Raw genomic sequence first — 19833 nt, 5'->3', positions numbered from 1 at the left:
CCGCAGGTAGTATTACATTTCATTATAGTACAACGGTTTGATTTGTCTAATCTTAGCAATTTCTTCTTAGCTAGCTACATAGCCGTCTTTGTATCATAGATAATTGCGTAATTATCGTATTTCGTCGTCCTAACGCAGTCTACACTGCTATCTGCCCTGCAGCTAGCCAGCTAGCTAACGTCCACCGTCTACCGATTAGCAGCACAACTATTACACTCAACTGAACGACTTGATTAGTGTAGTGTTAGCTAGCTACATAGTTGTCTTTGCTGTCTTCGTATCCAAGATAATTGTGTAGTTTAGAGTGTGTAGTTTTAGAGTGATTATCTTAATTTACCGAGGTTAGCTAGCCAGCTATTTGTCGTCCTTAACGTAGGAGACACTGCTAGCTAGCCAACAGCTAGCCAACGTCTACCGAACAGAACTTCCGCACTCAACAACCCGGTCGCATTTCGCTTCGCTCCACAGGTAGTATCACATTTTTCATTTCATTTCATTACAGTACAACGGCTTGATTTGTTTGATCGTAGCTAGCTACATAGCTAGCTACATAGCAGTCTTTGTATCAAAGATAATTGTGTAGTCTAGAGCGATTTCCTAGGTTAGCTAGCCAGCTATTGTCGTTCTTTTAACGCAACGTAACGTAATCAACACTGCTAGCTAGCCAGCTAGCCCCGAATAGCAGCACAGTAGAAACTATTACACTCAACGGAACGACTTGATTAGTGTAGTGTCAACAACGCAGCCACTGCCAGCTAGCCTACATAGTCAACAACGCAGCCTCTGCCAGCTAGCCTACTTCAGCAGTACTGTATCATTTTAATCATTTTAGTCAATAAGATTCTTGCTACGTAAGCTTAACTTTCTGAACACTCGAGACGTGTAGTCCACTTGTCATTCCAATCTCCTTTGCATTAGCGTAGCCTCTTGTGTAGCCTGTCAACTATGTGTCTGTCTATCCCTGTTCTCTCCTCTCTGCAGACCATACAAACGCTCCACACCGCGTGGCCGCGGCCACCTAATCTGGTGGTCCCAGCGCGCACGACCCACGTGGAGTTCCAGGTCTCCGGTAGCCTCTGGAACTGCCGATCTGCGGCCAACAAGGCAGAGTTCATCTCAGCCTATGCCACCCTCCAGTCCCTCGACTTCTTGGCACTGACGGAAACATGGATCACCACAGACAACACTGCTACTCCTACTGCTCTCTCTTCGTCTGCCCACGTGTTCTCGCACACCCCGAGAGCTTCTGGTCAGCGGGGTGGTGGCACCGGGATCCTCATCTCTCCCAAGTGGTCATTCTCTCTTTCTCCCCTTACCCATCTGTCTATCGCCTCCTTTGAATTCCATGCTGTCACAGTTACCAGCCCTTTCAAGCTTAACATCCTTATCATTTATCGCCCTCCAGGTTCCCTCGGAGAGTTCATCAATGAGCTTGATGCCTTGATAAGCTCCTTTCCTGAGGACGGCTCACCTCTCACAGTTCTGGGCGACTTTAACCTCCCCACGTCTACCTTTGACTCATTCCTCTCTGCCTCCTTCTTTCCACTCCTCTCCTCTTTTGACCTCACCCTCTCACCTTCCCCCCCTACTCACAAGGCAGGAAATACGCTCGACCTCATCTTTACTAGATGCTGTTCTTCCACTAACCTCATTGCAACTCCCCTCCAAGTCTCCGACCACTACCTTGTATCCTTTTCCCTCTCGCTCTCATCCAACACTTCCCACACTGCCCCTACTCGGATGGTATCGCGCCGTCCCAACCTTCGCTCTCTCTCCCCCGCTACTCTCTCCTCTTCCATCCTATCATCTCTTCCCTCTGCTCAAACCTTCTCCAACCTATCTCCTGATTCTGCCTCCTCAACCCTCCTCTCCTATTCTCGCTATACACCAAGTCACTTGGCTCTGTCAAAACCTCACATGGTCTCTCCTATCATTGCTATGCAGACGACACACAATTAATCTTCTCCTTTCCCCCCTCTGATGACCAGGTGGCGAATCGCATCTCTGCATGTCTGGCAGACATATCAGTGTGGATGACGGATCACCACCTCAAGCTGAACCTCGGCAAGACGGAGCTGCTCTTCCACCCGGGGAAGGACTGCCCGTTCCATGATCTCGCCATCACGGTTGACAACTCCATCGTGTCCTCCTCCCAGAGCGCTAAGAACCTTGGCGTGATCCTGGACAACACCCTGTCGTTCTCAACTAACATCAAGGCGGTGGCCCGTTCCTGTAGGTTCATGCTCTACAACATCCGCAGAGTACGACCCTGCCTCACACAGGAAGCGGTGCAGGTCCTAATCCAGGCACTTGTCATCTCCCGTCTGGATTACTGCAACTCGCTGTTGGCTGGGCTCCCTGCCTGTGCCATTAAACCCCTACAACTGGTGTTCAACCTTCCCAAGTTCTCTCACGTCACCCCGCTCCTCCACTGGCTTCTAGTTGAAGCTCGCATCCGCTACAAGACCATGGTGCTTGCCTACGGAGCTGTGAGGGGAACGGCACCTCAGTACCTCCAGGCTCTGATCAGGCCCTACACCCAAACAAGGGCACTGCGTTCATCCACCTCTGGCCTGCTCGCCTCCCTACCACTGAGGAAGTACAGTTCCCGCTCAGCCCAGTCAAAACTGTTCGCTGCTCTGGCCCCCCAATGGTGGAACAAACTCCCTCACGACGCCAGGACAGCGGAGTCAATCACCACCTTCCGGAGACACCTGAAACCCCACCTCTTTAAGGAATACCTAGGATAGGATAAAGTAATCCCTCTCACCCCCCTTAAAAGATTTAGATGCACTACTGTTCCACTGGATGTCATAAGGTGAATGCACCAATTTGTAAGTCGCTCTGGATAAGAGCGTCTGCTAAATGACTTAAATGTAAATGTAAATGTATTTGGTAGCATTGCCTTTAAATTGTTTAACTTGGGTCAAACATTTCAGGTAGTCTTCCACAAGCTTCCCACAATAAGTCGGGTGAATTTTGGCCCATTCCTCCTGACAGAGGTGGTGTAACTGAGTCAGGTTTGTAGGCCTCCTTGCCACACACGCCTTTTCAGTTCTGCCCACAAATTGTCTATAGGATTGAGGTCATGGCTTTGTGATGGTCAGGGCTTTGTGATGGCCACTCCAATACCTTGACTTTTTTGTCCTTAAGCCATTTTGCCACAAATTTGGGGTCATTGTCCATTTTGAAGACCCATTTGCAACCAAGCTTTAACTTCCTGACTGATGTCTTGAGATGTTGCTTCAATATATTCACATAATTTTCAAATCCTCATGATGCCATCTATTTTGTGAAGTGCACTAGTCCCTCCTGCAGCAAAACACCCTCACAACATGATGCTGCCACCCCCGTGCTACACAGTTGGGATGGTCTTCTTCTGACATTTCTCCAAAAAGTATGATCTTTGTCCCCATGAGCAATTACAAACCGTTTTGGAGCAGTGGCTTCTTCCTTGCTGAGCGGCCTTTCAGGTTGTCAGTTTTACTGTGGATATAAATACTTTTGTACCGGTTTCCTCCAGCATCTTCACAAGGTCCTTTGCTGCGGTTCTGAGATTGATTTGCACTTTTTCACACCAAAGTACGTTCATCTCTAGGAGACAGAACGTGTCTCCTTCCTGAGCGGTATGACGGCTGCGTGTTCCCATCGTGTTTATACTTGCACACTATTGTTTGTACAGATGAACGTGGTACCTTCAGGCGTTTGGAAATTGCTCCCAAGGATGAACCAGACTGGTGGAGGTCTACAATTTTTTTTCTGAGGTCTTGGCTGATTTATTTAGATTTTCCCATGATGTCAAGCAAAGAGGCACTAAGTTTGAAGGTCGGATTTGAAATGCATCCACAGGTACACCTCCAATGACTCAAATTATGTCAATTAGCCTACCAGAAGCTTCTAAAGCCATGACATTTTCTGGAATTTTCCAAGCTGTTTAAAGGCACATTCAACTGAGTACATGTAAACTTCCGACCCACTGGAATTGTGATATTGAAATATAAGTTAAATAATCTGTCTGTAAACAATTGTTGGAATAATTACTTGCTTCATGCACAAAGTAGATGTCCTAACCGAATTGCCAAAACTATAGTTTGTTAACAAGAAACTTATGGAGTGGTTGAAAAACAAGTTAATGACTCCAACCTAAGTGTATGTAAACTTCAACTATATAACTATATTATATATATAGTTTCCTTTATTATTTCCCCCTAACCCTACCACCCTTCCCTAATAGTAATAATTTGGGTGTTCCCGAGTAGCACAGGCAGTGCATCTCATTACAGACCCTGGTTCGATTCCAGGCTGTATCACAACTGGCCGTGATTGGGAGTCCCATAGGGTGGAGCACAATTGACCCAGCGTTGTCCGGGTTTGGCCATCTTTGTAAATAAGAATTTGTTCTTAACTGACTTGCCTAGTTAAATAAATGAATAAAATTGGAGTAAAACTAAGACAAAAAGACTTAGGCTTCTACATGTACACATTTCATTCACAATGCTTTATTGCTGTTGCTATGTAAAAAGGGTAACAGCAGCACACACACACAAAGAAATCTTGGGAATAAAACAATGCACACTGATCACACACTGTACAGAGAGCAAGAACTTCTTGTGGCATACAGCTCTCGCAGTCCTCACTCTATACTATGTGTGGTTGTGATGATAACCAGTGCTCGCCTCCCCCAGCACACAGGAGAGATAAAGACTCCCAACGCAAGTCTGGAGGAGGTTACACACCAGAGGGGTACAGACTGTGTGTGAAGAACTCTGATATAGTTTGTGTGTGCGCGCGTCTCTCACTCTGTGTGTGTGTGTCATGTTAATCACACTGAGATGAGTCAAGTCTTACAACGACAGAGGAGAGATATTCATAACAAACAGCTAGAGGAAGAGATTACTCACTGATCAGTGCCCATTCCAAATATCCAGTTCTTGAAAAAATAAAAGTACTTACTCTTGGGGCTTGTTGGCTCCTGGGAAATAATATGAGAAAGAACATCAAAATTAGTCAGGTATGATGTATAAGGGTCTTTCTATAAATAATGTAGCCGATGTGTAACACTGGGATAAACGTTTCAAAAAAGTTTGTAACAAAATCAAAAGGATTTTCATGCAGTTCCACGTGTACTTAGCGGTTTAACCGCAACAGAGTAGAGCAAAACCATTCAATTGAAGCGGCAGGAAACAAACAAGTGGCCACATCTCTCACAAAATCTTCACCTGCATAACGAATGATACCAAAATATTTTGAACATTCCTCACTAAAATCAGCGCTATCACAAAATCAGTTCATCATTTGACTGTCATTCAAAAAAATAGCTGGACACCAAATGCGCATCCAATAAGTATTATGCATTATTGAAGAACCAAGTTAATGCCAGTATCTAGGTTAAGTATCAAGGTAAGGCGACTTTCAGTTAGAAGCATTCGATTTTACAATCGCAAACATCATTTTGGATTTGTGAGCCAATGAAAACAGTTTCCACCCCAAAACATAAGGAGACACAAAATGTAGTTACACTGCATTTCTAAGATCTCCCCCCCAAAAAAACTGTCCGACAGCTAGATTCAGGATTCTCACTGGGTCAATGTCTAATTTAGCGGAGTAATGCTTAATATATGATTTAACTTACACTGCCATAAATGCAAGGACAGAAAAGTAATGTTTTATGTCATACAAATCCATCAAGACACCAACCATGACAAAAGGGTTAAACAGGCTTTAAATCCACTCTTGAATTGTATAGAATATAGCAATGAGCCCCTCTTATATATTCATGGAATTAAGAAGTATTGGCTAATTATTATAAATGACTTATCAACAGTTGTAACAAGTTGTCCGGTGTAGGAAATCCTCACTAGCTTATAGAAAGACCCATAAAGCAGCATATTATACTGTGTACTGTATAAAACATGTTTCCACCCACCCCGGTTCATCATGGTCCTCCTGGAGTAGCGTCGGCTGGGCCTCCTCTCAAACGATGCAGACCTCCTGGCTTTGTTGCCCTTGGTGGTCTGGTACTCAGTCTTCCCACTGGGGACAACAGGGTCATATTCATTAGTGCACACCATAGCAAGATGGTTTGCAAAGGGAAGAGGTAAACAAGCCTTTAATTTTGGACAAGTTCAGGTAATCCCCTCCCCATTTCATTTGGTTTCTTTCCTAGTGAATGCTACCCAGAACAATACACAGGGAGGGGGAATGAGAGCGAACCCAACCAACCCACCAGCAGGCAGGGGACAGTCAGGCAGTGAGTGCCCAGCGTAAACTGAAAACAGGCAGAGATAGGGAGGTTAGACCTCCTTTGCAATCAGACCACCAGGACTGATTCAGATAACGACTGGAGCTTCTGTTGGGGCTCAGGATCCATAAAGGGAATAACATAATGAAAATCCTAAGCTAGATCCAGCTGAAGAGAAAGCATGAATTCAAACACATGTAATTGTAATGGTTGTAATGAGGAAAAAGAGGGTTATTGGAGTCAAGTTCAGTTGTGGAAGGAACTTCAGATAGAGGCAGAAAAGACTACATGAAAACAGCAAGCGATAAGATTCCTTAAATGGATGAGAATGGTTTACGTTGAGTCCAGAGTTTTGACTGGTCAGGCCACATGGTCAGGATGGAAACACACCAGGCCATATGGAATATAGCCAAGTACTAGAGTTGAGTAGACAGAGAATCAGTGTTGTTGTAACCACTGCTGGGGTACTCCAGAAGAAAAATAAACACAGAGTCCCCTCCCTCATACCCCCAGGGTGGCATTCAGATCTCAACTCCTCGACAAGGTGTTGTGACACGGGACTGACCCCTGCTGAACTCTGTAACCAGCCAACTAGAAACACCCCACCTTGAAATAACAAGGCCCCAGAGAGAGCCTGCAGTTGCTGCTTTAGCAGTGCGTAGTTTACACTGCAGCAAGACAAGCTATTATTACACAACGGACCAAGGTGAATGTTGGACGTTTAGCGAGTTTCATTAGGCACAGTCAGCTTAATGAGAGCATATGGTGGGTTGAGTGATATTAAAATTATAATCTGAGGATTTGTCGTGTGTGCAAATTGTTGAATTTTAATAAGCTGATGAAACATGCATTATAAAAATTGTGTGGAGACTTGTGCAGTGTGGACTGAATCCAGTTAGACGTACACTAAGCAGAGCAAACGCTAAGCAGAGCGCACACACGCTGTTCAGTAGCTACCTGTAGCGGAAGCGTGATCCCATGCGTATGAACCCGGAGCGTGCTGATCCTTTCTGGACCGGGCCGCGGAGCCGGAAGAAAGCATGGTGTTCCACAGCACACTTCCACAGGTGCTTACAGGCCTTGGGGTGGTCCATACGGAACACAAACGTGTGCTCCTGCTCTTTACCCTGAGAAGGTGACAGACAGGAACATAGCATTAGCAAAACTCTACTGTGTCACAGCAACAGGAGACAGAGGAAACACACTGCCATGCAGCACTGGTAGGACACACATGTTATAACTAGGGCCTAAAGTTTATTCCTGAAGAAAAAAACAGAGCCCCAAAACAGCATATGGTGGACGGGAAAAATGAGCCTGGTTGTAGACATGTTTTAAGTTCTTATGGCTGACATCCCGTTAACGAGATCGATATGACAACAGCCAGTGAAAGTGCAGGGCACCAAATTCAAACAGAAATCTCATAATTAAAATTCCTCAAACATACAAGTATTTTACACCATTTTAAAGATATACTTGTTGTTTATCCCACCAGTGTCCGATTTCAAAAAGGCTTTACGACGAAAGCACACCGTCGGATTATGTTAGGTCAGTACCTAGTCACAGAGAAACACAGGAGTCACAAAAAGCAGAAATATAGAACAAATTAATCACTAACCTTTGATGATCTTCATCAGATGACACTCATAGGACTTCATGTTACACAATACATGTATGCTTTGTTTGATAAAGTTCATATTTATATCCAAAAATCTCAGTTTACATTGGTGCGTTACGTTACGTAATGTTTTGCTTCCAAAACATCCGGTGATTTTGCAGAGCCACATCAATTTACAGAAATACTCATAATAAACATTGATACAAGAGTTATGCATGGAACTTTAGATAAATGTCTTCTTAATGCAACCGCTTTGTCAGATTTCAAAAAAGCTTTACCGAAAAAGAACACCATAGGGCTGGTTAGCAGCAGAGCAGAGCCCTGCGCTCAGAGACCAAAACAAGCCACATAGATATCCGCCATGTTGGAGTCAACAGAAGTCAGAAATAGCATTATAAATATTCACTTACCTTTGATGATCATCAGAATGCACTCCCATGAATCCCAGTTCCACAGTAAATGTTTGTTTTGTTCGATAAAGTCCATAATTTGTCCAAATACCTCCTTTTTGTTCACGCCTTGAGTTCACAAATCAAAATTCACGACGAGCAGGCCAGACGAAAACTAAAAAAATTCCATTAGAGTTCGTAAAACATGTCAAACGATGCATAGAAACATCCTAAAGATTGATTCTAACATAAATCTTCAATAATATTTCAACCGGAGAATTGAAATGCAATGGAACGCAGCTACCTCTCACAGGAGCGTGCCTGAATGAGCTCATGGCCTTCTGGCAGACCTCTTAATCAGCTCTCATTCTCTCCTCCTTCACAGTAGAAGCATCAAACAAGGTTCTAAAGACTTGACATCTAGTGGAAGCCTTATGAAGTGCAATCGGACCAAATGTACACTATCTTGGATAGGCAAAGAGTTGAAAAACTACAAACCTCAGATTTCCCACTTCATGGTTTAATTTTTTCTCAGGTCTTTGCCTGCCATATGAGTTCTCACAATCATCATTCAAACAGAGTGTTTTCTATCCAAATCGACTAATAATATGCATATCGTAGCTTCTGGGACTGAGTAGCAGGTAGTTTACTCTGGGAACCTTATTCATCCAAGCTACTCAATACCACCCCCAAGCCATAAGAAGTTACCTGATTGGTTATGGTTCCAGACAACCTGAGTGTGCAATAAGAACTGGTTAGTACGGTAGGTCTCCTCTTTCCCACCGATGTGGATGAACTTGACAATATACAACAACCCTATTCCCTGTGTTTCCCACATTTGAATCAGCTCATGGCCATGCAGAGAAAGGCTGCTTGCCCTGCAGTTCCCAATAACTTCCTCATTAACACAATTTTCCACCAGGCCTCGACGAGGCACATTAAACTCCTTCTCGTGTCCTAATCAGTTATGGCAGAGTAGCAACTTTCTCAGCAGTGCTCTGCTCTGCTGCTAACCAGCCCTATTCAGGGCTCTGCTCTGCTGCTAACCAGCCCTATTCAGGGCTCTGCTCTGCTGCTAACCAGCCCTATTCAGGGCTCTGCTCTGCTGCTAACCAGCCCTATTCAGGGCTCTGCTCTGCTGCTAACCAGCCCTATTCAGGGCTCTGCTCTGCTGCTAACCAGCCCTATTCAGTGCTCTGCTCTGCTGCTAACCAGCCCTATTCAGTGCTCTGCTCTGCTGCTAACCAGCCCTATTCAGTGCTCTGCTAATAGTGCTTCATTAATTCAGACAGGAACAGGGTCACAAAGAGAATACATTCACAGGGCGGATTAAGACGTCAAAACAAAGACCTCGGGAGATGAGAACCAGAATAGCTTTGAGAGCGAGAATGTGCAGTCCAGTGTTGGACACACACACACCAGAGATTAGTAGTCACAAAGTAAAGACCCGGGCCACATTGCGATGGTGCAACACATTCCAAGTGGTCAGCTGTCAAATTGTCTGAGCAGCAGTCCCCATCAACTACTAGTAATGATTTTAATTAGTCTACTGTCCCCCATTACAACACTGTCTAGCCTTTCCTTCTCTCTACCTGAGGTCATCACATCTACATACTGTACATGTCACAGCACTACAGAATATTAGGAGTCACATCCATCTACTGTGTATTGCAGGATTCCTTTGACTATTGCTTCAAATAAACCTCATTCAGTTCTTTCCCAAAACATTTGGGTTTGAGGCATAGCGTATAACTGCATCTACACAACAAATTACTTCAGATGTCTGAAAACATCTTGACGAGGTAGGTGAAGTATCTTTGACCATAGAGTGAACTCCCACTTCCAGGTGTTCAGCAGTGTGTAGTTGACAGACAGAAAGAAAGACAACCAGTGCCAAAGCCTTGTTAGCCCGTCTAGTGACGGCCCAGCCGGGCAGGGGGGGGTGTTTCAACATTAACAGCTCGACAGCCTGGTCTAAAGGAGTGCTAGGAGCTGCTGTAAAGGCTGTGGATGCCACAGATGCCGGAGGGAAAGAGCTGATGCTTTAATGGACTCTCCCTGGAGATGAGCCAGCCCGGCCAGGCAGCCTCGGAGAGAGACAGGACATGTCCTCCTAGGAGGTGTATGGAAATCCACACATTCATTCCCACACACAGAAACCTCCCTCACACAAAATAGGGAACAACAAACCAACCCTAAAAACCTATGCCTCTGCTTCAGAACTGACCTGGGCTATACTGATCTCCAAACACACCCCCTCACAGATACGCAAACATCCTAGTCCAATGAACACATCTTGATTCCTGGGTATAGGCAGGCAGCCAACCAGCTGATTGGAAATGTCCTACACGACATGGCTGCTTGAGCTGCTGCCCGTCTCCCTCCATATTTGATTTATTTCACCTTTATTTAAGCAGGTAGGCTAGTTGAGAACAAGTCCTCATTTATAACTGCGACTTGGCCAAGATAAAGCAAAGCAGTGCCACACACAAGAAGAGAGTTACACATGGAATAAACAAACAAAGTCAACAACACAATAGAAAATGTCTACATACAGTGTGTGCAAATGTGGTAGGATAAGGGAGCTAAGGCAATAAATAGGCCATAGTGGTGAAATAATTACAATATAGCAACTAAACACTGGAGCGATAGATGTGCAGAAGATGAGTGTGCAAGTAGAGATACTGGGGTGCAAAGGAGCTAAATAAATAACGTATGGGGATGAGGTAGTTGGATGGGCGATTTACAGATGGGCTATGTACAGGTGCAGTGACCTGTGAGCGGCTCTGACAGCTGGTGCGTAAAGTTAGTGGGGGAGATATGAGTCTCCAGCTTCAGTGATTTCTGCAGTTCGTTCCAGTCACTGGCAGCAGAGAACTGGAAGGAAATGTGGCCAAAGGAGGAATTGGCTTTGGGGGTGACCAGTGAAATATACCTGCTGGAGCGGGTGCTACGGGTGGGTGTTGTTATCGTGACCAGTGAGCTGAGATAAGGCGGAGCTTTACCTAGCAAAGACTTGTAGATGACCTGGAGCCAGTGGGTTTGGCGACAAATATGAAGCGAGGCACAGCCAACAAGAGCATACAGGCCGCAGTGGTGGGTAGTATATGGGGCTTTGGTGACTAAACGGATGGCACTGTGATAGACTGCATCCAAATTGTTGAGTAGAGTGTTGGAGGCTATTTCGTAAATGACATCGCTGAAGTCGAGCATCGGTAGGATGGTCAGTTTTACGAGGGTATGTTTGGCAGCATGAGTGAAAGATGCTTTGTTGCGAAATAGGAAGCCAATTCTAGATTTAATTTTGGATTGGAGATGCTTAATGTGAGTCTGGAAGGAGAGTTTACAGTCTAACCAGACACCTAGGTATTTGTAGTTGTCAACATATTCTAAGTCAGAACCGTCCAGAGTAGTGATGCTGGACGGGCGGGCAGGTGTGGGCAGCGATCGGTTGAAGATCGGTCTGCCTGCCTGTCTTCCCCCCCCCCCTCCCAGTCTCCCCCTGCAGCACATTGTTATAAAAGCAGCTTTGTAGAGCTCTGCTCCAGCGGTATACTGTAACAAGGCGGTTTTCAATTTCAGTTCAATACAAAGCCCTTTTATTGGACTGGAACAAAGTAACTGCCTTTACTGATATTATGTGGTCAGAAAGTATAGCCTACACATTTCAAATAGTACTACCACAACATAAAGAGAGCATGACTAATCAACTCTCCTTAGTCGTAGACATCATTTTCAGCCTAGGTAACAGGTGACATTAGGACCATTCATGAGGAGACTGGAAAACTGCAGGGCTCTCTCTGCAATGACAGGAGCTTTACAGAAAAGTACAGGGGCTTCGGATTGTATTGAAAAGTAGTGGTAGAAAACGGACATTTCAACACCAGCTACTATAATTCACTAAGGCAGCACACAATAGAACAACATGATGGAAGAGAAAGAGTAATGCAGCAGGATAAACAGAACAGGATGTGAGCATGGATACTTCAGACTCAGACCCAGGTGGAAACAACTATCCCCAGCTACACCAGGGCCCTCAGAGAGGTTGAGTGTAAGGATAAGTGTATGGGAAGATTGCCCAGTAGAAAAGAGCAGGGGGTAAGAGCAGGGATCATGGCTGCCCCCACTGTGTGTGTGTATGGCAGAGGGTTGGTTCATTACCTCCTCGGTCTCCTGAGCTTCTTCTCCGTCATCCTCCACCACCACCAGGGTCAGCGTGCTCTTCTTAAAGTCTAGACGGGTGATCTTGGGCCTGGGACACACACGGAAAAGCACACAATTAAACGAGAGATAGTGATCAAGACCCACAAGTCCTTGAACTAGTAGAGACACAGGTAGAGATCAAGTATGGCCACAGGTCTTTACCAGAAGAACAGGCCTATCTTGGTCTCTCCCTCAAACACCAGCACTCCAGTGGGGGTCAGTCCTAGCTGGTAGTCATTTCCATCTCGAGCCTGAAGGGACAGACACAGCCATTCAGCACAGTGTTACAGTTTACTTACTTTCCTTAATCTCCACTAGAGTCTTGTTTTTATACCAGTAGAGCGAGACAAAGAGAGAGCAAGAGAGATAAGAGAGACCCCCATCCTGGTGTCCTCACCTTGACCATGTGCATGTCCACCCCATACATCTCCAGCCACTTGGCCTTGTTCAGATAGTTAATCTCCGCCTGCGATGGCATCTGGCCCCTGGGATGGAGCGGCGGGAGAACAGGCAGAAAACTAGGTTAAACAGGGGATAAGGTTGGTGGGTGATGAAGGTCACACGCAAAGAATGTTGACTCTTGGGATGAACCACGACTGATGATACTAAATCATAAGTGACATTAAAATCTCAACCATGACGAAGTCATACATTACAGGTAGCTCATGCATGTGTTCCAGGTTTTTTTTAAACACCCACTGACAAGATTTAGCATCTGTCACATCCCCTATAGTACATGAGTCAGGGTAACCTGGGGTCAAGATCGGCCCACACTGAGACATGCTTTAAATCCATTTCTAAAAATAAGCAAACCTAACCATACTTGGGAATACCCCAGCCCCAGTACATCAAGGGTGATCAAATAATATAGCGGGTGGATGATCTACACTCCCCAAGGAAAGGTAAATAATTGAGAAGCTTAAGTAGCCTAACCCTATAGGCAGTGAAATACAGGAGAAACTCCTGGCTGTAACCATCGTATACACAGTAATGTAAAGGCTGTATATGACCGGCTATACAACCTCTAGACATTGGTGACACTTTACAATACCTTACCATTAAAAAATGCTTTATAAAATGCCATATTATGGAGATAGCATAAATTGTTATTCAGACATTTCTGTGATATCATTGTTTTACCTGCACTCCTTCCAGGTGTTGAAGATGGCCAGCTCCATGGCCTCAGTCTGTTCTGGCATGAAGCGGAACTCCGACACCAGATCCAGGGCATGCTCCCCAGGGTCACAGTCTCCCAGCTCAGCTGGAACACAACAGGTAACATACTGAGTACTTTAAGCCCAACTCGGACACCAGAACCAGGGCATGCTCCCCAGGGTCACAGTCTCCCAGCTCAGCAACAGGTAACATACAGACACTCAGATCCAGATCCAGGGCATGCTCCCCAGGGTCACAGTCTCCCAGCTCAGCTGGAACACAACAGGTAACATACTGAGTACTTTAAGCCCAACTCAGACACCAGATCCAGGGCATGCTCCCCAGGGTCATAGTCTCCCAGCTCAGCTGGTACACAACCAGACATGGGTTCTCTGAATCACTCTAGAAGGTTGGTTAAGGCATGCTGTCTGGGATTGTTTATCAATGAAAGAGATGCTAATAAGAAGCTGTATGTATTCGTCTATCACCATCATTTGGGTCCCTGATTTAGGATTTATAGATGACCCGTTAGCTATTAATGACATTTGTTATTTTGAATAATTCCTTTAAAGTAGCCTGCTTCAATTTCTCAAACCAACTAGGACACGAACATTAAAATACATCCAAATCATATTTAAGTGGAGCAACAGACATCCAATGATGCCTCACTCCCCTCTTTCCTTACATAGCATCATGGAGATAACCCTGTCTGACTGCAGGCAGGGGTATAAATAGGACAACAGTATGCCATCTGGGTAATGGAGGTGAGGAGAGGCTCTTTGTTATCAGTGATTTGCTGCAGACCAAGGCAGAGTAGTGATGTGTCAGAGCTCAATGTGGGGCTAAGGGTCAGGGGTCGGGGCCATGACAGGGATGGATGTTGCTGACAGGGTAGAGAAGGGAATGCCTCACCTCTTCCTGGTCATTGGTCAACAAATCAAATGTGGGAAATATGGACAGACGTCCAGCCTAGCTGCCAAACAGAATGGAGTCGAGCTACCGACCGGACATTCAGTAGGTTACATTGAAATCTGAGGCTTTGACTAACTGCTTGAGGGTCAATTATTTGACTTGCTGGACATTTAGCTAGCAGGCATCAAGCAGAACAGAATACAATCTGAAATCCTGATATCTATTCTACCTAAAAGCATGACTGCTTTGTTTGGGAAGGGCCATTCAGAGTTCTGGCTAAAGAGTGAGTTTTGCTGTAAATAAAGGGGCTGTGATGGTGTGGATGACTTGAGAGAGAGCGAGAGAGAGGGGATAGTGAGAGGGGACGAGGGAGAGGGCTGGATTAGGGGGCCTTTGCAGAGATCTAGGCTCTAATGAGCTTGCATTTACCCCCACAGAGGAGCTGGAAGAGAGGGAGGGGGCTCACTTCCATTCAGAACAACCCTGGAGTGCCCATTTACAGTTGGAACACTGAGCAAGGACTGCAGCCTCAGCATTTGGGCCAACTCCTCTGGGCAGTGCTGCGGCAGCAGCACACATTCTTGAAGAGAGGGTAGCGATAAGCCCAAATGATCTTCTATTTCCACAAATACTCCACCATGTTAATAGGCTCTGAAAGGCTACTGTGGCGCTATGGTCTCTCCCTGCTGATAGCAAAGATTCCACCCCCTCAGAAAACTGCAACTCGGTGGCTCTCATTCAAGAAGAGTTATGACAACCACACCTAGACATTGGGCCATCGTTGTTCTTACCTTGCAAAGAGAAGGCCGCCAGCTCCACTGCTGTGTCGAAAGGACATTCTAACCTGTGATACAAGGACGAGTGTTCAGGAAGGGGAAAAAATGCTGTAGTCTGAGTGCTGTTGCTTTCAACAAGGTACAGTACACACTAGGCAAGGATACTGTCTGAAGAGATCAGTCACAGCTGTTACAGCAGAGAACTACTGCATCTAACAGCCCGTTTCTCGCTCCAGAGCTAATACACAACAACCCGGTGTTATTGGATTGCCGGACAAACATGAACACTAATCCCCATGTAAGCGAAAATGTATACTAATATTCACAATCTACTTATTGATGTAAATAGTTTCCTTCCAACATCACGTGTGTAATCCACTACTGTAGCTAAGCCTCTTAGCATCTGTATCATGATGCAACAGAACAGATATAGCTAACATGTCTATAGGCCAAGTACATCATCACATCAGCCATGTTAAATAAATTGAAGCACATGAAGTCTACACTAATGTAATATACTGTACATCTAATATAGGAAGAGCAAAACAGTGGGTGAGGGAGGTTACTTACTTGCCACTGAGGATATCTTGTTTTAGTTGCAATACAAATAGATACCTGCGAGAATAAAAGGGTCATTTGTTCATAAAAAGTCCAGATTAATGTCCCCAATAAATACAAATGTTCTAAAAACAATTGGTGATTATTGAATAGTAAATAAGACGACAACAAGGTGACCTGGTCAACTCCTCATGCAGGTTGTTGGGTTCTGAGGAGTAGAATTTGACCCTCATGTGAAGGCAGTATGGGGGTCCGACTGCACAGAGGTAGGGGAGGAACGGAAGAGAGGAAGGAAAGAAAGAGGTTTGAAATGAGAATGGCATTAATGAAATCCATCTTTTTCTGGCTGTTCCATCAACATACATCTCTAGAGCTACATTGTTACAGAAAAGAGGCAATAGAAGGGCTATAGCTTGTGTATCTCCAATGATTGTGAGGTCAAGAACATATACTTACTTTTGACTTGTTTTTTAATGCTTTTTGTAACATCAAGCCAATGCTGCAAAAGAGACGAAAAAGAACACATTTCAATAACAGGAAAGAATCAACCATCTAGACCCAAGAGAATCCATGGCATGGGCAAGGCCAAAAACAAATGTGTTCGACAGCAGCCTCGCCTAGGATACCACATACAGTAGGATTGTGTCACTAGAAAGGGAATTTCTGATTTGTAACTCGTCTGGGAGTTGGGAGTCTGAGGCATGAACAATTATATGAGGGAGGGGCAGGGGTTTAGGAGGGTGCGTGAGTAGGGGGGTGGGGTAGGGGGTGCTGCTCATGCTGATGAGGGAACGGAAGGTCTCTGCCACAGCCCTATTTCACACTTCTCTCCCCCACATTCCTCTCTCCAGATCTCCCTCCCTACTACCTCTCTCCTCTCCTTCCTTCTATGCCCGTCACACCATATCAGCTTGCCCTGGCTGCTGGGTCTTTGATAGACACTGGACTTAATTTGTACTTTCTGCGACAAACTGTACTTGAACCTTCCAACAGCCATATATATATATATTAGACAACCCATATAGTATGTGAACTGTACACACTGTTATTCAAATCCCTATTCCAGAGAAGAGAAATTCAAGTTTAGTGGATAAATCTAACCATAACAAACACCTTCCTAATTCTTAGAAGAAGGTTGGTTGGGTGGTAGTAAAAGTGAGTCTCTAGGATTGTCTGCTACTCTGGTCTTACCGGTACTTGTGCAGAGTCCATGAAGCGTAGTCCGAAGTAGTCCTTCTCTACGATGTCCAGATGATACATGATCTGGTCAAACAGCTCCTCACCTTTGGCTTTTTTCTGACAGAGCAAGAGAGATGTCAGAGGTCACAGTCATTAATTAATCTGGAAGCAATGTCATCAATCATTCAACAGACTAGGTCTAGACTTTTCACTGTGTTCTCTTTAGCATTTTACTAATAGTTTCATATTTCAAATATTTTTAAACTGTTGCTCAATGTTATTTATTATGGTTAACACAATACAAGTGGAACGAGCAAGTGGATAAGTTTCGCTAAGTCACTACTGGTGGAAAAGTTCTAGAGCTGTTTTAAGGGTTTGTGTCTTCTTCCCTGATACTCCACTCCCCAGACACACTGTTGATTTCATTGCCTCTATAACGGATTAGAAAACACGCAAAAAAGAGACGAGAGCCAAATAGAACATTATTTAGCTGGCTTCGCCTACTTTAAAATCAGGCACACTGCCACATGTTTAAGTCTTTCCCTTCCGTTCTGGTGAGCAGTTTGAACTCTATGATAGAGTGTTTCCTGCAGTCAGTCTGACAGGTCGTACCAGTCTCCAGTCTGCACTGCTCAGATGGGGTGTTAGCTGCCCAACTCATGTAGCCTGCTGCTGTACTAGCTAGTTCAGTACACGGCCAACTTCAAAACAGCAGGAAGAATGGCAGCACTGGGGTCACCATGGCAACCTGTTAGTAGGCTGCAACACAGCGAGTCAGCTGACCCCAGTCAGTCTCTACTCTCTGCCCAGCAGTCTGACTGACTAACTAACCACACACAGTAGCCTGACAACACAGTACACAGTCTGTAGCCCTGTAGTGAAGTCTCAGCTAATGAGTGATCTACAGGCCAGCCTATGAAAACAAAACGCTCCCACTACCTCTGTCCTGCCTCACACCACCAGAGAGCGAGACACGGAAAAAACAAAAGATGTGGTTGGTCGGTCACTCCACTGCGCTGAATGACATTGAGGTCATTTGTGTTCAAGGTGACTGAATGGTCAAATCTTATAGAAGGGGTGAAAACGCCCCTTGTAGTGGCTGGCAGAGTTCACTGCCATTCTGCAGAGCTTTCTTTGCCTCGAGTTTCTCAGATGAATACAAGCAACGTTAGACCAAGTCCACTAACAGAGAGGACACTCCCAAGTGCACAAACAATGGAAACTCACAACACTAAAGATGTAGGTTAAAGCACACAAAATCAGAACATGCAGTAAAGTCTGCAACAACATTGCTGAAACCTAACAAGCATATTACTGGTTGTGACACTGCTGTATGCATACAGCGACACACACACACACAATACCCTGCAGGGGAACAAACATTGACATGTGCAGTGAGGACTCAGGCCTGCACTGCCATGCTCTGGTCGGGTACATTATACAGGGGGAGTGGTCGTGATGGGTAGAGAGGAGAGGATGCTGCCATTGAACAGTCCTCAGTGTTAATCCAAGCTTGCCGGACGCTCACGCAGGCCCCATAGAGTTGGCATAGCTCACAAAGCGCCCCTTCGGCCAGGGAGAATGGACACAAAGGAGCCATTGTGCGCTCCAGTGAACCCCAGGCCTCGCTGTCGCATTGTTCACCAGAGGTTTCCAGTCTGCCCGACCAACCATCTGCCTTTGGAGGCACAGTTACATTCCTAAGGCTGCTCCCTGCATGCAAGTCAGAGGACTGCCACTGAGGGAGGGGCACAAAATAAAATTAAAATCAGCCTCCCCACCCTACGCAAGTTAGAGCCACTGAGGGAGGACTGCGGAAGAAATATGGCAGCCCCCCTCCTTCTTCCCACCAATTGTCTTAAAACCTTGAGGCTCCCTTATTCAGACTGGACTGAGTTCTGGAGCTGGAGGTGTCAGAGAAGAGACGAATCATTAGACTATTTACTGTGCCGTTTGTGTCAAAAGGGATAGCTGCTGCTTTAGAGGTGTAACCCCAGGAAACCCTTTGGGTTGACATAAGCATTCAGCCATGTTGGTAAGAGCAATAAACAAGCTACGCCACACTCTTTCTTCAAATGTCATTCTGGACAGTTTACTGACCAGCACCCAGGGTTGCACATTTTGGGGAATATTCAGAGGTGGAAACATTCCATGGGAATTAACAGGAATATAATACCATTTAAATGTAGATTTTCTTTTTGCATTGGATATATTTACCAAATCATATAGAGACAGAGACCTTTGCCTTTTCATAAGTAGACATAATTGCAAATGATTAAATCCTTCCAACAGGATAATACATTTTAAAAAAGAGTTACAAATGGAACTTTAATTAAATGAGTTGACTTTCACTGAACAACAAAAAGGAATATATAATGGTCCCCAATGATCCATCGCATCTCCCAAAAACATTTCAACATACATCTGTAAAATCATAACCAAAGCTTTAGTTTCTAGACTGTCTTCCTCTCAGGCTTCCATGTCTTTTCCCTGGACCTCCTCAATGTCCACCTCTTGAACATCAGACTGAGGCCTCATCTTCACTGTCACTTTCCAACCTTGAGGATGGCTCGTTGTCAGGCTCAAAAAGCCTCAAATTTGACCAGATGGCCACCAATTTTTCAATGGTCAGCCTGTTGTGTGCTTTGGTTTGTGTGTTCCCAAACAAGTACCAGTTGCATTCTGAGGTGGCTGATGTTGGTGGGATTTGAAGGATGGAGGCAACAGGGGAAAGAGGCTCAGATCCACAAAGTCCCTCCCAGCAGGTGGCTAAAGAGATATGCTGGCAGGACTACCATATTGCAT

General features: G+C 45.1%; 1 protein-coding gene across 4 annotated transcripts in view; it reads right to left on the bottom strand.

Annotated features, from left to right (window-relative positions):
• epb41l5 (erythrocyte membrane protein band 4.1 like 5) overlaps nt 1–19833 on the bottom strand; it is a 47440-nt gene that overhangs the window by 20362 nt on the left and 7245 nt on the right. For all 4 annotated transcript variants that reach the window (XM_029635651.2, XM_029635696.2, XM_029635660.2 and 1 more), the window contains exons 3-14: nt 17041–17145; nt 16306–16348; nt 16027–16105; nt 15862–15906; nt 15307–15359; nt 13589–13709; nt 12846–12933; nt 12611–12699; nt 12407–12497; nt 7199–7368; nt 5927–6033; nt 4954–4972 (exon numbers count right to left, since the gene is read on the bottom strand). In XM_029635651.2, the coding sequence (XP_029491511.2) occupies nt 4954–4972; nt 5927–6033; nt 7199–7368; nt 12407–12497; nt 12611–12699; nt 12846–12933; nt 13589–13709; nt 15307–15359; nt 15862–15906; nt 16027–16105; nt 16306–16348; nt 17041–17145 (1010 nt within the window). The remainder of the gene's footprint in view (nt 1–4953; nt 4973–5926; nt 6034–7198; nt 7369–12406; nt 12498–12610; nt 12700–12845; nt 12934–13588; nt 13710–15306; nt 15360–15861; nt 15907–16026; nt 16106–16305; nt 16349–17040; nt 17146–19833) is intronic.

Source organism: Oncorhynchus nerka, linkage group LG3, assembly GCF_034236695.1.
Source record: "Oncorhynchus nerka isolate Pitt River linkage group LG3, Oner_Uvic_2.0, whole genome shotgun sequence".
Classification (NCBI taxonomy): Eukaryota; Metazoa; Chordata; class Actinopteri; order Salmoniformes; family Salmonidae; genus Oncorhynchus; species Oncorhynchus nerka.
The sequence above is the reverse complement of the archived record's forward strand: the minus strand, read 5'-3'. Positions and strand labels throughout refer to the sequence as shown.